Raw genomic sequence first — 17,260 nt, 5'->3', positions numbered from 1 at the left:
CAAGGGCCTTTGGATCATGCCCTGAGTCTCCAATACCCCTTGCCATCTCCACGTGTCAATCCTTGTTGCTCCTTTTCCTATCTCTAGCTTTGCTGCTCAGTGCCCTCTATACTTTGCACAGTTTCTTGAGGGGAGCTGACAGAATTGCCAGGCCCCTGGGCAAGGTGAGGAAAGGGGGTCCAGCTCCGTGCACCTGGAAGGGGCAGGACCTCGGGCATAAGGGATGGGGCTTGGACAGCCAGACTGCAGCACCACCCCAGAGTGCACCGAACTGCAAACCCTCCCTCTCCTATCCAGCCCTCTGAACCACCCAAAGTGTGCCATGTGGCACTCTGGCATCGGTTTAAAGGGCCCAGGGCTCTGGCTACCACTGCTGCTGCAGTAGAGGCATCCAAGAGCCCCAGGGCCCATTTGAATTTCCTGGCCTGGGGCAGCTGCCCCATTTGTTCCCCTCCCCCTCATCAATGGGTCTGGTAATCTCAGATAAATGCCTCTTCTTTTAGCAACCGCTCCCTTGGGACAGCCTATCTCTGGAAGGAAGCCCTGGGGCATAAAATCCTCCTGTCCCAGCCACAGCTGAGAACCTCACATGCCAGTTCCCTGCTGCTGGTTTCTTTGGTTCAAAATGGTTCATGGTTACTGTTATTATTTATGAATTTGTATTGCAGTAGCACCCAGGAGCCCCACACAAGGATCAGAATCCCACCGAGTGAGGTGCTGTATATGCACAGTACAAAACATTCCTGCCCTGAAGAACTTACAATATAAGGTTAAAATGAGATGGATACGGACAGAAGGGCAGTACCAGGAAACATAATATTGGTCAGCATGGCGGGCTGTGGTCTTAGCACACCAGCAGCCTAAGTGCTGTGAAATATGTTGTAGGCATCTTGGCAGAGGAGAGCTTTAAGAGAGGATTTGAAGGAGGACAAAGATGGCTTTGCACATGATGACAGGGAGCTGCACTTCGCCTTCCAAAAAACAGCTGGTGGCCTAAAATATTCCTTCCACTGAGTCTGCACAAGCGCTATTTGCCGGTGAGGGAGAAGGTGAATGGGAGAGAGAAATGTGTGTGAGACTGGGATGTTTCTGTGTGTCTGAGAGCGTGGGCTTATTATGTATGTTTGGGAGTTTGTGTGTATGTGTACACGATAGGATCTGTATGTTTGTAAGGGAATGGGAATGTGTGTCCATGGGAGCTGTTTCTGTGCATGTGTTTGGGAATGTGTGCATTTGGGAGTGTGCGCACCCAGGTGCATGATGGGATCTGTGTTTGTAAGGGTGTGCGAGTGAGTGTACCTGGGGGTGTTTGTGTGGGTATGTGATGGGATCTATACATTGACAAAGTGCAAGTGTGTCTCCATAGAGAATGTTTGTGTGTGTGCCACCAGGTGTACCTGTTCATAAGGGGAGTGGGTACCTGACTGCCAGGCAGCATGAGCACAGAAGACCCCTACATTCAATTCCTTTCTTCTGAGCCTCCTCTCTGGACCATGGTTAGGTGGCTCTCAAGGCTGCTCTTTAGAAAAGTGTCCTGACAAAGCCAGGGCCCAACCTGCCACACCTGGGGAACCAGAAGGTGCCAGGTCAGTCTGGCCCCGGCTAAAAAAAAAAAGGGGGAAAGGGGGTGGATTGGTAACAACCCCCAAGGCTGGGAACTAACCTGCTTGCTGATGCACTTTCGTGGGTTTCCTGATGCCGGGCCCCTCACTTAGGATGGAAGGGGGGGGGAATATATGAGAGGAGGAATATCCCCCCGCCCCCCAGTATTCCCTATCCCCTATCCCCTCCCAGGCACCGCCCCTTGAGCGTGCCCAGGGGCTGGGCTACCCCTCTCCCGCAGAAGCCAGGCTCAGGTGTGGGGTGGCGGGGCTGTGGGAGGAGCAGGGAGCGGGGGGAGGAGAAGGGGCCGGGGAGGGAGCTGAACTCTCCAGATGCCCGAGCCGCCCAGCGGTGCCGGGCCAGGAGCTGCTGGGGAAGGGAGCTGGTGGATGGGTGTTAAGGGGACTCCCCGCGGGGCTCCTCATCCCCCCGCAAGCTGCACTGGGGGGCCCAGCGCGGACCGAGCGGCCAGGGGGCAGAAGCCCCGGGACAGGCAAAGGGCTTGAGAGGCAGCTGGAGCCGGGCAGGGCGATCGCTGAGTCTCCAGCACCATGGCCTGCCCCTGCCGCGCCGGGCTGCTGCGGGTCCCGGGCAGCGAGCCGCGCCGGAGCCCCTGAGGAGCGGAGCCGCCGGAGGAGGCGATGGGCCAGAGGCTGGGCACGGCGCTGCTGCTCCTCACGCTGGGTAAGGGACGGGCACCCCGCGCGGCTCGGGTCCCGCAGGGGACACGCTGGGGCGAGCGCAGCGCGGGCCGGGTCCCGCCGCGGGGCGAGGCCGCATAGAGCCCCGCGTAGAGACCCCCGCCACCGCGCACAGCACCGCCCGGTGGGGTCGCCCCCGCGCTGCCCTCTGGCGCCCCCTGGGTGCCCGGCCGGGGTAGCTGGAGGCGCCCACAGCGGGGGGCTGCCCTCGGCGGTCGGGCTCAGGCAGCTGCGGCTTCAGGGAGCGCATCCCCGCGCGCCAGCGCCCAGCCGCGGGCCCTTCCCGTCTGACCCGCGGCGGGGGCGAGACCTGCCCAGCAGCAGAACCTCACCCGGGGCTTTCCTTCCTGGGCGACTCAGTGGCTTGCAATTGCCGCGTTTCCGCTCCTCCCAGCGACGGCTAAGCAGCCCCTCGCCGTGGGAGGGGGCACGGCTGCCCGTCCCCTAGGCATGGAGCAGGGGGGGTTGGCTCGGAGCCCTGCGGGCTGCTTAGCCAGGCTCTTGTCTCGGGTCATAGAGGGAAGGACACACAATGAATAAACTAAGCGCCTCAGCCAGAGCAGCCTCTTCTCTCCCACCACACAGGACTCTTTGATATCCGTCTCATAGGCTATGTCTAGACTGCAAGCCTCTTTCGAAAAAGAGCGCCTAGACTGCAAGCAGTACTTTCGAAAAAGCAAGCCGCTTTTTCCGAAAGAGAGCACCCAGGCAGTCTGGATGCTCTCTTTCGAAGAAGCCCTGTTTGCATTCAAGAACGCCTTTTTTGGAAAGAGCACTTTCGAAAAAAGGCGTTCTTCCTCGTGAAATGAGGTTTTCCACCATCGAAAGAAAAGCTGCATTCTTTTGATTTAAATTTGAAAGAACGCGGCTGTAGTCTAGACTCAGGGGAAGTTTTCGAAAAAAGGCTACTTTTTTCGAAAAAACCGTCAAGTCTGGACACAGCCATAGATTCCAAGTCCAGACCATACCCAAGATCTTCATCTGACCTCCCCTATAGCACAGATCATAGAACACAAAAATGAGGAGGTTAAACAGAAATTAAAAGGTACAAGGACAAAGTAAAATCCCTGCAAGCTGCATGGAAACTTTTCAAGACACCAACTTAAATGTATACCCCAAATTAAAAAACACAGTAAGAGAACCAAAGAAGTGCCACCGGGGCTAAACATCCAAGTAAAAGAAGCAGTGAGAGATAAAAAGGCATTGTTTAAAATGTAGAATCTTAGTGAGGAAAATAGAAAGGAACATAAACTGTCAAATTAAGTTTAAAACGATAATAAGAAAATCCAAAAAGGAGTTTGAAGAACAGCTAGCCAAAAAATCAAAAAGTAATAAGTAGCAAAATGTTTTTTTAAGAACATCAGAAGCATGAACCAATGAGACCCCTGGACTATCAAAATGTCAAAGGAGCACTCAAAGAAGATAAATTCATTGTGGAGAAACTAAATGAATTCTTTGCTTTGGTCTTCACAGCTAAGGATGTTAGGGGAATTCCCAAAGATGAGCCATTCTTTTTAGGTGCCAAATCTGAGGAATTGTCCCAGATGGAGGTGTAATTAGAGGAGGTTTTGAAAAAATTGATAAACTTAACAGTAACAAGTCACCAGGACCAGATAGCATTCACCCAAGAGTTCTGAAAGGATTCCAATGTGAAATTGTGGAACTTTTAACTGTGGTTTGTAACCTGTCTTTTAAATCAGAGTCTGTACCTAATGACTGGAAGATAGCTAAAGTGACACCAATATTTAAATAGGGCTCTAGAGGTGATCCTGGTAATTACAGTCTGGTAAATCTAACATCAGTACCAGGCAAATGAGTTGAAACTATAGTAAAGAATAGAATTGTCAGACACATAGATGAACATAATTTGTTGGGGAAAAGTCAACATGGTTTCTGTAAAGGGAAATCATGCCTTACTAATATACTAGGATTTTTGAGGGGGTAAAAAAAAAAAAAAAAAAAAAAATGTGGACAAGGGGGATCCAGTTAATACAATGTACTTAGATTTCCAGAAAGCCTTTGACAAGGTCCCTCACCAAAGGCTCTTTAGTAAAGCAAGCGGTCATGGGATAAGAGGGCAGGTCCTCTCATGGACTGATAACTGGTTAAAAAGACAGGAAACAAAGGGTAGAATAAATGGTCATTTTTCAGAATGAAGAGAGGTAACTAGTGGGGTCCCTCAAGGGTCTGTTCTGGGACCAATCCTATTCAACCTATTTATAAATGATCTGGAGAATGATCTGTAGGTGGCAAAATTTGCAGATTATATTAATCTGCTCAAGATAGTTAAAACCAGATCAGACTGTGAAGAGCTTCAAAAAAAATTACCAAACTAAGTGGTTGGGCAACAAAATGGCAAATGAAATTTAATGTTGATAAATGTAAAGTAATGCACATTGGAAAAAATAATCCCAACTGTACATACAATATGATGGGGACTAATTTGGCTACAGCTACTCAAGAGAGCTATCTTGGAGTCATTGTGGATAGTTCTCTGACAACATCCACTCACTGTGCAGTGGCAGTCAAAAAAACCCAACAGAATGTTAGAAATCCTTAAAAATGGATAGAGAATAAGACAGAAAATATCTTATTGTCTCTATATAAATCCACGGTACGCCTCCATCTTGAATACTGCATACAGATGTGGTCACCTCATCTAAAAGATATATTGGCATTGGAAAAGGTTCAGAAAAGGGCAACAAAGTGATGAGGGGTTTGGAACAGGTCTGATATGAAGAGAGATTGGAAAGACTGCGACTTTTTTATCTTAGAAAAGAGGAGACCAAGGTGGGATGAGATAGAGTTCTATACAATTATGACTGGTGTGGAGAAAGTAAATAAAGAAGAGTTATTTACTTGTTCCCATAACACAAGAACTAGGGGTCACCAAATGAAATTAATAAGGAGCAGGTTTAAAACAAAAAAAAAAACCTGTTTCTTCACACAACATAGTCAACCTGTGGAACTCCTTGCCAGAGGATGTAGTGAAGACCAGGACTTTGACAAGGTTCAAAAAAGAACTAGATAAATTAATGGAGAATAGAGCCATCAATGTTTATTAGCCAGGATAGGTAGGAATGGTGTTTCTAGCCTCTGGTTGTCAGAAGCTAGGAACGGGTGACGGGGAGGGATGACTTGATGATTTCCTGTTCTATTCATTCCCTCTGGGGCTCCTGGCATTGACCACTATCAGAAGACAGTGTACAGGATTGGATGGACCTTTGGTCTGACCCAGTATGTCCTAGCATTTGCACGGTGTGCTGATTGAACCGTAGCAGCACTTTGATTGGATGCAGAGGGAGTGCATGGCTCTTACAGGCAATGTTGTGTGCACATACCTCACTTCATGTGCCTTGGCTTTACGTATTTGTCACTTTGGTAACACTGTGCAGACAAAAACCAGCAGAATCTGGCAATCTCGCGTGCAAGCCACACACAGAACCCGGAGGAAGGGGAGGGGGGAGTGCTGCAGGTGACGCACAGGCTGCAGGGTGCCCACCACTGCTCAACAGGCTTTTACATGTGTGGAGCCCTTCAGAGAACATGGCTCCTTTCCCAAAGAAAATGCTAGAAGTGGTGAGGAGGCGACCACACTGGGTTGATGCAGGGCTGGTTGCCACACTGTTACATAAATCCCCTTTTTGGTTTATAGGCTATTTGAGCAGGTCGTTGGCCTCAGAAACTAAATGTGAAAACATTTACCAAGGCTTCTCTGACTGCATCTTAAAACTGGGGGAAAACATGGCCAGCTACGAGGAGGCAGCCGGGGATGACGTGCAGGGGCTGCACTCTATTTGCGGGTGAGTAGCAAATCCTAGCTGTGGCTTTTCTTCCCTACGAACACATGGCAAATGCACATGCTGCCATGCTCACTCGGACCCGAGAGGCAGAACACACACCCAGGTAATCATGCACCCTAATACTCACAGTCCCATGCAGACTTGGACAATAAGGCATCACAGAGGCTGCAGGACAGGGAGTCAGCAGACCCTCCAGGGACTCCCGATGCAAGCCGAGGATGCAAACCATACAGTGTAGTTTTGGGTATTATTATTATTGTACATTTTTAGCCGTCTCAATAGATACTTCTAAGGGTTTAGATACTCTGCTCCACTGGGATTCTGTGCTTGCCTCTCACTGCTCTGACAAAGATTTCTTTCAAATATAAGCCAGGAGCTCACTGCCCTCTGGCTTCTCAGCCCTGGCAGGACCTGGGTCAGAGGCTGCAGTTTGCATTTACCATGGAGCCAGTCCTTAATAATTTCTTCCCCACCCTCAGGCTACGTCTACACTACAGGGTTTTTGCACAAAAACATCAATTTTTGCGCAAAAACCCACGGAGTGTCCATACCTCACACGTGTTTTTGCGCAAGTAAATTTAGAGTAAATTGACAGAACAGAGGGGTTTTCGCAGTGTAGGTATTCCTCTTTCTACAAGGAAGAACTCCTTTTTGTGCAAGAGCTCTTGTGCAAACAGGTGTGTGTGGGTGGGCAACGGGGTTTTTGCCCAAAAAGAGCCAATCGAAAAAAGCACAGGTGCCCTGGTGGCTGTTTTGTGAATGGCAATCAGAGCTTTCTTTCGAGAGAGCGTACGTGCAGTCTGGATGCTCTCTTGCGCAAAAGCACATTGCTTTTGTAATGCGCTTTTGTAGTGTGGATGCGCTCTTGTGCAAGAAGTTTTTGCATACGATCTCTTCTGCAAAAAGCTTCTTGCACAAGAAGCCTGCAGTGTAGACGTAGCTTCAGATTCTGGCAGCAGACGCTTTGCACCCAGCTAGTGGAGGTGGAGATAAAGGTTCCAGCTAAGCATGGTTCTAGCCTTTAGGGCCTCATGAGACACATTCTCTTACCCACAGTGAGAAAGGTGTCAAACAACCCTGCCAGGGTAGGCCACGCTGAGGACTAAGCACACAATAGCAGTTGGCATCACACTGCAAACTGCATTTAATCAGGTTTCAGCAGCCTAAAAGCAAGCTGAACTCAAGGGTCCATGCTGCAGGGTCAAGGCCCAGCTTGCTCCTAGTGAAAGTCTATTAATTTCAGGCCAATCAGTGAGCAGATGAGCTTTGCAGCCCGAGTTCCGAAGGTGGAGGTGGAGGAGCCATTCAGTTACCAGGGGTGATAACCTAATCAGGACCGAAGGGTGTGATGGCACGTCGGGGTTCCCCCGACTCCTGCACCCCCGTAGTGGCACAGACAGACTCCACCAGCCAGTAGAATAGAGGGAGTTTATTGGCTTCTCCAAGATACAGCACAGCATAGATGTAATCCGGTTACAGGGCCAGGCCTAGGATGCCTCAGCTCCCCTTGAGATGGGGGAGACTGGGCCCCTAAATCCCAGCCCCTTGCTTAGGCTGCTTCCTCCGTGAAACCAGACCGAAAACTAAAATCCTCCTCCAGCCCTACCCCCCAGCCAGGTGCTAGTCTCTGCCCTCCTTCCTTTGTCTCTCCCTGGGAGGCTGAGCCTGGGTTAATACACATTTAGGAGAGTCAGTGAGAATCTCCCATCACAGTGCAGGGGGACCCCGGGTCACTGAGCAGACAGCACCCCCACTATGCCACAAGGGGAAAGCAAGAAGGGGGTAAAATAGCAAAGCTGCTGGAATTCACCACAGAGCATGTTCAGGGAAACCTTGGATTGAAACAGAATGAATTAATGCAAGTGAGAAGAGGGGGACGAAGAGAGAAAATGAAAAGTTGGCAGAGATAAATGAAGGTGCTTGGAGTTTCGAGCACCCCCAGCAATGAATCCACAGAGTGAAAAGGCTGGTGGTGTGGGAGGGAATAAGGAGGTGCAGAAAGCAATCAAAGGAAAAACAGATGTACTGGGTGGTGTAAACCTTTCCACCCAAGGAGGAGGGCTCAGAAGATTAGAGGAGGAAGGACATTTGAAACTAATAGGGAATGAAAAGAAAGGGGGAGGGCTGGAAATGACAGGCAGGATGGGAATGAAGGCATTTCTCTCCTACCTCAGAGTTAGAAAAAGGGACAAACAGTGGGACTGGGATTGATGGGGCTGCTGAAAACTGAAATGAATTCCTAGCCTTGCATGGGAACAGGAACGAGATGCCACAGGCAACCCTTTGCCAGGGAAGAAAGATACAGGACCGAGCTGAGAAGCCCACCAGCCCAAGCAATTGGAAATTGGAACCTGACAGAACTCCAGCACCACTGGAGACTCCTACCAGCTCTCTGCAGGATCCCTGACCTTTAGTACAGGAGCTATTTGTCCCAGATGGAGAGAAGCCAACCTCCTACTGTTGTGCAAGAATGTGGAGCAAAGGGGAACATTGCTCTGAAAGGGGTACAGGATGCTTCTCTTTTCTTCCTGTCACTTTCTATCCAGGGATCTCAGTGCTTCCCAAACATTCACCTTACAGCTTCTTCCATGCCCCTATGCAGAGAAGGATCACTATCCCCAGATTATAGGTGTACCTGAAGAACAGAGGAAGGAGGTGATATGGCTAAGGTCACAAGACAACTCAGTGTCAGTTTTAAATATAGGTTACAGATCATTTAAGATAGCTCTGAAGAAAGTAATGCAATCCAGGAGCCAATTATTTACATATGTATCTCCAGCTTCATAAGGGGTGAGATCTCTGTTTAGCTGACACCATTAAGTTCATGTCAGGGGGCTCCCCCCTAGTTTGGGGTTGCCACCCCCATCCAGGACATTGTTCAGCTCACCTGGGCCTAGCCCCAAAGTGCAATGCCCCTCTTTTAGGGGTAATACGGCCCACTGGCCTAGTCCCAAAGTATGAGGGCTCTGTAGCCTAGTCCTCAGGCCGAGCGCCCCACTCGCCGGGGTTCAGGGCAGGAGGGGTAGGGGGGCCCAGGCCCTCCCTCTCCACCGGGCCCTGACCCAGGGCCCTATGAGTGGCGGGTGGCTCCCACCACTGGCTCGGCAGGGGGTCCTCCCCACAACACACCAAGCCCTCAGGGGCTTTTCCAACTCCCTGCCCTGGGTCACTTCCTACCCCCGGCCCGTAGCGGTCCCACCTGTCAGCGTTGGTCGGGTGGCTGTTGCGACACTTCCCCAGTCAGCGTCAGCAGTGTCCAGTCTGGTGCCTGGGTCACAGGGGGTCGGCCAGCGGCTCCGTTGCTGGGGCCGAGCCCGGCTGAGGCCTGGCAGCAGCACATTCAGCAGTCCTAGCAACTCCCTCTCTGGCAGCTGGGTGCTAGCTCCCACTCAGACCATGGTCTGCCCCTTCTGAGCAGGGCAGCAGCCTTTTATATCTTGGCTCCCCTCAGAGCATGCCCAGTAGGGCTGTGTGGGTGGGGCCCTCTCCACCCCCGGCTCCAGGTGGTTTCCCTGGGCTTGAGTGCAGGGCGGGCCACCCTGTCACAGTTCACAAGATCTATTTCTGGGATACGTCTGCCATCTTATAGCCCAAGTAACAAAGGCTATAGAGTGGTAAAAGTAAGTGGGGTGTGCGTGGTTGTGCATGGGGCGTAGTGGGCTGAGCACAGCATCCTCAGTCTAAGCTAAAAGTAGAAGGGAGCTGCCCCACTTCTCCTTGAATTGACCCCCTTCCTCTTTGACTGGTCAGTAAGAGCTGTGCCCTCTTGTTCCTGTTGGCTTTAACCACTAAATTGGAGTGTCCTGAAAACTAACATTAGGCCTCCCAGTGGATTAGAACGGTGAGATAGGAGGAGAGATCTTTGTTAAAACTCTGGTGCCTTGCTAGGCTGGTTCAGAGAACAGATTGGAGTTCTAGATAGTAAGTGCCCTGAAGGAAAAGCTGCCTTTCTGATTTCCTGGGGGATCTTTGGAGTAACCCTGCCTTCATCCCAGTAATGGAACCTGACCCAGCAGCCAGGTGCAAAGTAACCTCTCCCACACTGCCAGGTGTACATAAACCTGGCCTAAGTACTCTTTGGTTTTTGATGGCTCTTTCCCATCACCTTTGCACACGTGACTTTCCCCAAGTCTGTACTGTGAACCAAATCTGAAACTCACCCATTTTCCACATTAGTAATGCTACACCAGCGTAGCTACATCAATTTTAAATAGATCTATTTAAACTAGTGCAAACTCTGATGTAGACACAGACTAACTAGTTTAATCCAAGTGGGTTTTAGTTAGCATGGAATTAAACTACACCAATCTGGGCAATGATTAAACTGTTTCAAGTGTGTGCGCGTTGCAGGTTTGTACCACTTGAACTAGACTGATTTTAAATCAATTTACTTGAACCATTGCATCTTTTCTAATGTAGACCAGCTCTAAAGAGGAGAAACATGAGGCCCAAGCTAGTAAAGCTGGTCACAAATCAGAATGTTTATGCCATGGAAAATTCCAGTATGTCACACTTGGCTTTTGTCTTGAACTGGTGCATCATGGGAGATCTTGTCCATTGAGAAGGAAAGGGGCATGAAAGACTTGAACTGTAAGTCCCTTGAGGTAGCATGACAACTCAAACACACAGATTAATATCACACTGACCTGCAATGAAATGTCTCCATTTATTTTGACAAACCAAAATGTTTTGTGTCAGGTCCACCCAGCATTAAACAAACTAATTTTGAAAATAGAACATTTTGTACATTTTTCATTAATTGTTTTAAAATGACAAATCCCATGTACAAACTAGAACTTCCATAAGCATTAGAAGGGGTTAGCATGGAAAACCGCCTGGAGTGATAATGCTGGGCAAAGATTCTGGCTTGAATTAGGAAAGGAAGATAAATAGGATCTTGCTAGTTGTAGAAAATGCCCAAGTTCCTTTAAAGGGGCTTTCAGTGGAATCCATGTGTCATACTGCAAATTGTAGCCTGTATCTCTTCCTGGCAGCACACAACAGCATATCATACCACTGCACTTTTTGACTTTTACTAAACAGCTCTTTGGTGTTTCTAAAAAACAAAGTTGGTTTAATTTCTAAAGAAATTGATTTCTGTTCCAATTTGCAATAATACCTGATTTTCTAGGAAGCTGCTGGAGTGGCTGAAAACAAATATGGATTACCAGTGAAAGACTGGAACTGCAGATGGTGCTATGTGGCACTGGAGTCCTGACCACGCTAGCAGGGGCTCTTGTGCAGTTCTTAGTGGATAGACTACCCTGCAAGACAACCTGGGCTATTGAGCTGAAGGAAAATAGTCACTATTCCCTTTTCTGCTAAGTATTATCTTGGGCAGTTAGGGTACATCTACACAGCAGCGTTAACATCAGTTATTCTGAAGTATTTCAAAATAACAGAGTGCGCGTCTACACAGCAAGCTGTTATTTCGAAATAATGTCGAGCTGGAGGACTTCTTACTCCAACTCCTGTAACCCTCATTTCATAAGGAGTAAAGGAAGTCAAAGAGCATTCTTCTTTCCATTCCCTGCTGTGTAGGCAGCGCCAAAAGGCAAAATAAGCTATTTTGACTTAAGTTACCCAGTTGACGTAGCTGAAATTACGTATCTTAATTTGACTTTTGCCCTGCAATATAAACTTGCCCTTATTGGCCTTTAGCTCTTAACTCTCCCTTTGCCATCTACAGCTTAGCTGATGTAGGATGGTTTTCTCCAGCCCCTCCTGTGCCATGTTCTCTCCAGGAGTGAGATACAGAGGCCACTGACAGATATGGAGATCAGAATAATTGATGCTTTGGAAGGCAGCCTAGTATGAAATCGGCACCATTTGTTCTTCATTTCTGATCGTGCAGTATTTCCCTGAAGCCCAACACGGATAAGTCATTTGATCATAGCCTGTCTAGCTGAACAGATGGAGCCTGGGAAGAGGGAAGCATTGTGGGAATTGTGACCACCCAGCTGAAAGTAGAACCACCACTAAAAGTTGACATTCTCTCTCCCCTGCCCCACTTAATCTTTTGCTTGAAGAGAGAGATCATTTTTAACCCCCTACCTGACCATGCTGTGTTTTCCTGTTTAGCGGCTGCAGGGTACTGCCGTGCAGCTCCCTAATGAACACAAGAGCTTACCTTGTTAGCACCAATGTTTCTCATTATGGTCTCCAGACATTTATTCTGCCACACTGGCTTTATTTAATGAACTCTGTGCAGCTGGTGTTCTGACATCAATCCCATTTAAAAAGAAAAGCACTCATATGTCTATACTTCAAGAAGAAATTGTGGACATTTCCAGGAAACAAGAAAGAAGTGGTCTTCCCATGCTTGTGGTGCTGACCCCAGCCAGACAGGGGCGGCCCGTCCATATAGGTAAACTAGGCAGTTGCCTAGGGCGCCAAGTTAAACGGGGCACCAAATGGTGGCGCAATATCATTGAGGGGTTTGGAGGCAGGGGCGCTGATTGCATGGTTCGCCTAGGGCGCCACTTGCTAGCAGCTAGTCCATCTGGCTGCAGGGGCGGCCCTAGTCTGCTCAAACCTCCCCGATTTGAGATGGAGCATCTAGATGTGTGTATCAAATCCCTCAGTGAGGAATATGGCCAGCAAACCCAGTAACATGACATAGGAGAATTCACCATCAGGTCTAATAACTCAAGAGACTGTAGATGGACCTATTTACCTTCAGCAACCTGGGGCAGGACAGGGCAGTATAGCTCTCCTCTGCTGGCCTGGAGGCTCCCTGCACAGAGGGTTTTCTCAGGGGGCCCTCCTCTTATTCCTTCATGTTGTCCCAGAAGCATAAAAGGGACATAATGTAACCAAATAACAGAATTGGGTCCCCATGTTATAAAAAATTCTCTTCGCCTCTTCTACAAATGACGCTGTCAGAGTTAAAGGGTGAGCTGCTCTTTGGATCCCTTCAATTCCCCTTGAGAGCCCATCAGATGACAGGCCTTCCTGCAAATGACAGAACCCCAGAGTCCAACTGCTCTTGGGCTAGATCTCTGTGTGGGAGCCCCGTTTCCCTACCGTGATGACATGCCATGCCAGCCGCATCTGGGCTCTGTAAACCCTTTTCCTCCGCAGGCCCCTAGAAGCAACCAATTAAAGTGACTCAAAACCAGGTTCTCCAAAACAGCATTATGCATTCAGTACCAACACACAGTATGCAGAGAGAAGGGATAAAACAACAAAAGCTCATATGGGATTTATCCAATGCTAGCAAGGAAAGAAGAAAGATTAGTTAAATTCCACTAAGCCCAGAGCTGTTTACTCCAGGGCTGGAAGCAACACACAACCCCTGAACATCCTTCCTCTATGTCAGAGATTCCTGTCCAGCCACTACTGCCTGCGCACCCCTCCTGCGTCCCGAGACCAGGGTCTTTAAGGTATTAGATCTCCCTTTGATCCTAGGTTCAGGCATGGGAAGAAAAAATCTTGTTGGCTTACTTCAAGCCAGGCATTCTTCAATCAATTCTACATAGTTTTATCCAAAACCTTTGGTATTTTCTTCAAAGTGTCTTATTTTTGTCATTGTTTCATTTCCTGTTTCTTCCTCTACCACCACCCTATTAATAGAGTTTTTAACTTCTATCAGTCCGGCATGATATCAAGTAAAAAAAAAAAAAATGAGGTACATAAAAATAATAGTGATAGAAATGTAGCTGAAAAAAAACCAGGACTATGTAGCACTTTAAAGACTAACAAGATGGTTTATTAGGTGATGAGCTTTCGTGGGCCAGACCCACTTCCTCAGATCAAAAATCTGATCTGAGGAAGTGGGTCTGGCCCACGAAAGCTCATCACCTAATAAACCATTTTGTTAGTCTTTAAAGTGCTACATAGTCCTGGTTTTTATAAAAATAATAGTGAATCCTTCATACCGTATAGACACTGGATTAGAACACTGAAAGTTTTCCGGAGCCAATGTCTTTATCCCCAGTCTGTGCTTACATTGTGCCCATCATTCAGTCTGAACAAAGACCAGCAATGAAATCAGTCAAACATTTGTTCTCAATCTGTTTCACTTTCAGTTTGAGTTCCAAGCATAGGGCTGGTGGTGGGGGGGAGGAGGAGAAGGGGACACATCAGTTTATGAAAAATAGATTTAATTGGCTTTCAAAAAAGTGTAAAAATACTTCAACAAGTCTGGGATTTTAGTTTTTCGCAAATAAGCTCGGTGAGATCAGAAAGGGGGATTAATGACATGAGAGTGGGGAGGTAAAAAGCTAAATTTCCAGTAAGAACAGTAGGACAATGGAACTGACTGCCTAAGGAGGTTGTGGAAGCTCCTCCATTGGAGACTGGCTAGCAGGGGTGGCCCGTGGACCTAGGCAAACTAAGCAGTTGCTTAGGGTACCGCGGGCCCGAGCGCCCGATGATGACGTCACGGCCACTGACGGCTGTGCAGGCGGGGGCGCCCATCATGCCTTCCGACTAGGGCGCCAGCTGCCGCAGCCGGTCTCAGGCTGCTCCTGCTGGCTAGTCATCTGTCCAGGATGGTTTACACCTAACAAAGCCTGCATTTTGGTAGGAAATTGACAAAATAACCCTGGCAGTCCCTTGTAACTCTCTCGTTCTAGGATTCCATTAACTAAAACCACCACTGGGTCAAGTCTCCCACACATTTCCCAGTGCATCTGGCTTCTGTTTCTCTTTAAGGCTCTGATCTTGCTGTCTCAGTTCAGGTAGAGCCATAAGCCTGTGCAGAACCCAACTGCACTCAAGGAAGTGTAGGAGTCCTCATGTGAGAAGCTCATTGCAGGATCAGGGTCTTACACTCTAAGCAGTTCAGGACTAAGGCTCTATATTGAGGCATTGCATAATGCCGAACACACAGCTATCACATGCCAAATAAGTTCTCCAAATATAAGTGTTGGGGCCAACTGAACAGACAGTTTCCAGTGGGGAGAAAGTTCATTTAAAATGCCAAAGAGTAGAAAGATCCAAGACAGAACCTAACAGCTTCCAATCTTCCCTTGGCTATAGGTATTGGGATGAATTTCACATGTGCACCATGACTGCTCTTTGGGAATGCCAGAAGGAGGCAGCCAATATCTGGGAGACTCTGAAAAAGGAATCTAGAAAAATCAAATTCCAAGGCAGCTTGTTTGATCTCTGCAGTCCCAACAGCTCCCATAGCTTCAGCGTGACAAATGTTTCAAACTTTGTTGTCTTAAGCATCCCTCTGATAGTCACTTGGCTCAATTTGTAAATGGAGCCCTTGGTAAGTATTGGAATGAAGAGGTACTGTCAGTGACATAAGAGTAGTTCTGATCAGAAATGTAGTATTTCCAACCCTCCTTTGAGAAATACGGCATATGGTGCTTGATACACACTTGATTTTATTATTCCAGGTCCATGAGCCTCAGCAGCATCTCCTTGGTTGCACTGTCTCTACATAACTTACATGATTAATCAAACTCAACACTTGCTATAACTTGACATTGTCCAGCTGCAAGTGCATCCATAGCTCCCACTGACATGGTGTTAGTGTTGGAAGCTGTAGACTGTGGGCCAGAGCACTGAGGAGGAAATTCAGGATTAGTGCTAAACGCTAGCCTCTTTTGCACTCTTCTATCTATAGTCACAGGAAGTGCATCTGTTTATTCAGCTGCCTGTTTCTGCCAGACAATTTCCCCACCTTTTTTCATTGGTGATGGGTAGGAGGAAGCAATTACTGGTGGTGTTTTTGAAGTGCAGGGAGAATGTACTGAACCTGTCAAAGGCAGGAAGCATTCTTTGTCATATTGCTAGTAAAGTTCTCCCCAAGGGGAAGCCCCGCCTTGCAGAACAATCTCGGACATGTCTGTTTCTTGTAAGATGCACCTTGCTGCCTAAATGGGTCTTGTGTTATGTGCAAATCTTTTCCTAAGGAACCAAGAGGGAAAAACATAATGGCTGTGTCTAGACTGGCCAGTTTTTCCGGAAAATCAGCCGCTTTTCTGGAAAAACTTGCCAGCTGTCTACGCTGGCCACTTGAATTTCCGCAAAAGCACTGACTTCCTACTGTAAATCAGTGCTTTTTGCGGAAATACCATGCTGCTCCCGTTCAGGCAAAAGTCCCTTTTGTGCAAAAGTTTTGCGCAGAAGGGCCAGTGTAGACAGCTGAGATTTGTTTTCCGCAAAAAAGACCCGATCGCAAAAATGGCGATCGGGGCTTTTTTGTGGAAAAGCGCGTCTAGATTGGCCACGGACGCTTTTCCACAAAAAGTGCTTTTGCGGAAAAGCGTCCGTGCCAATCTAGATGCTCTTTTCCGAAAATGCTTTTAACGGAAAACTTTTCCATTAAAAGCATTTCCAGAAAATCATGCCGGTCTAGACGTAGCCAATGGGAGATGGGGAGCGCTGGGCTAGTGGCAAGACAAAGATTTTGAATACGCTATTGCTTTAAAAGTATCTCAGGAGGCACCTGTGAGCAGCACAGTAACTGACTGTGTAATTCATGACTATCAAATGTTTGTTGTATAACCTACACCTGTCAAATTGGAAATAATCTGTCTTACTTTCTTGGTCTATAGAACAATCACTCCGTGTCTCGTCCTGTGCAGCCCTGAAAATTGTTCATCTCACAGCTTCAAACACTGCCATTAAATATATTTGCAATACCTAGAGACTCTTGCATGTGATTCAGGATATGCTGAAACACTCAACTGTGTTATTTGGCAGTTGAAAGCAATGACTTAACCATGCCCTTTCAATTCCAGGGCACTAAGAACTGTCTCTTAGGCCCTACCTGAGTATGCAAGGAAGTAAAAATAATAATAATAAAAAAAAAAACCCTGAATGCTGGCCTGCTCCTCCACATCTAATACAGTGCTTCAGAGAGAACAGAAATTTCCAGAATGGAGCCAACTCAAGATCCACCTCATCCGGTAACCTATTCCTTGACAGGCCAGTACCAAAAGCTTCAGAGAAAGGTGCAAAAAAATCTGCAGTAGGCAGATGTGAGATAATCTGTTCCCGTTGAAGTCTCATCCTCATTCCTAATAATTGGGGATTGGTTTAAGACCTGAGCGTATGGTTTTATATCCTTTCCAAAATGTATGTTAGCTTCCCTTATTATAACTTCAGATGCTCTGGTCATTGGTATTACTCCAATCTCTTTCTGAATCTTGCTATTTACTTGGGCTCACCAACTTCCTATGACGAGTTCTT

The 17,260-nt window shown here is 47.8% G+C and overlaps 1 protein-coding gene across 3 annotated transcripts; it reads left to right on the top strand.

Annotated features, from left to right (window-relative positions):
* The first annotated feature begins 1,955 nt into the window (after positions 1-1,955).
* Positions 1,956-16,710, top strand: LOC112545585 (neuritin-like). 3 transcript variants are annotated; one of them, XM_075901298.1, is made up of 4 exons: positions 1,956-2,286; positions 5,959-6,106; positions 15,092-15,329; positions 16,624-16,710. In XM_075901298.1, exons 1-3 carry the CDS (start codon positions 2,244-2,246, stop codon positions 15,315-15,317), a joined length of 417 nt encoding a protein of 138 aa, XP_075757413.1. In that variant the 5' UTR covers positions 1,956-2,243; the 3' UTR covers positions 15,318-15,329; positions 16,624-16,710. The 3 variants fall into 3 exon arrangements, with proteins under 3 accessions (XP_075757413.1, XP_075757414.1, XP_075757412.1); XM_075901299.1 differs by having other exon boundaries at positions 15,460-16,710; XM_075901297.1 differs by having other exon boundaries at positions 15,092-16,710.
* The last annotated feature ends 550 nt before the right edge of the window (positions 16,711-17,260 follow it).

This window comes from Pelodiscus sinensis, chromosome 18 (genome assembly GCF_049634645.1).
Source record: "Pelodiscus sinensis isolate JC-2024 chromosome 18, ASM4963464v1, whole genome shotgun sequence".
Taxonomy (NCBI): domain Eukaryota; kingdom Metazoa; phylum Chordata; order Testudines; family Trionychidae; genus Pelodiscus; species Pelodiscus sinensis.
The sequence above is the reverse complement of the archived record's forward strand: the minus strand, read 5'-3'. Positions and strand labels throughout refer to the sequence as shown.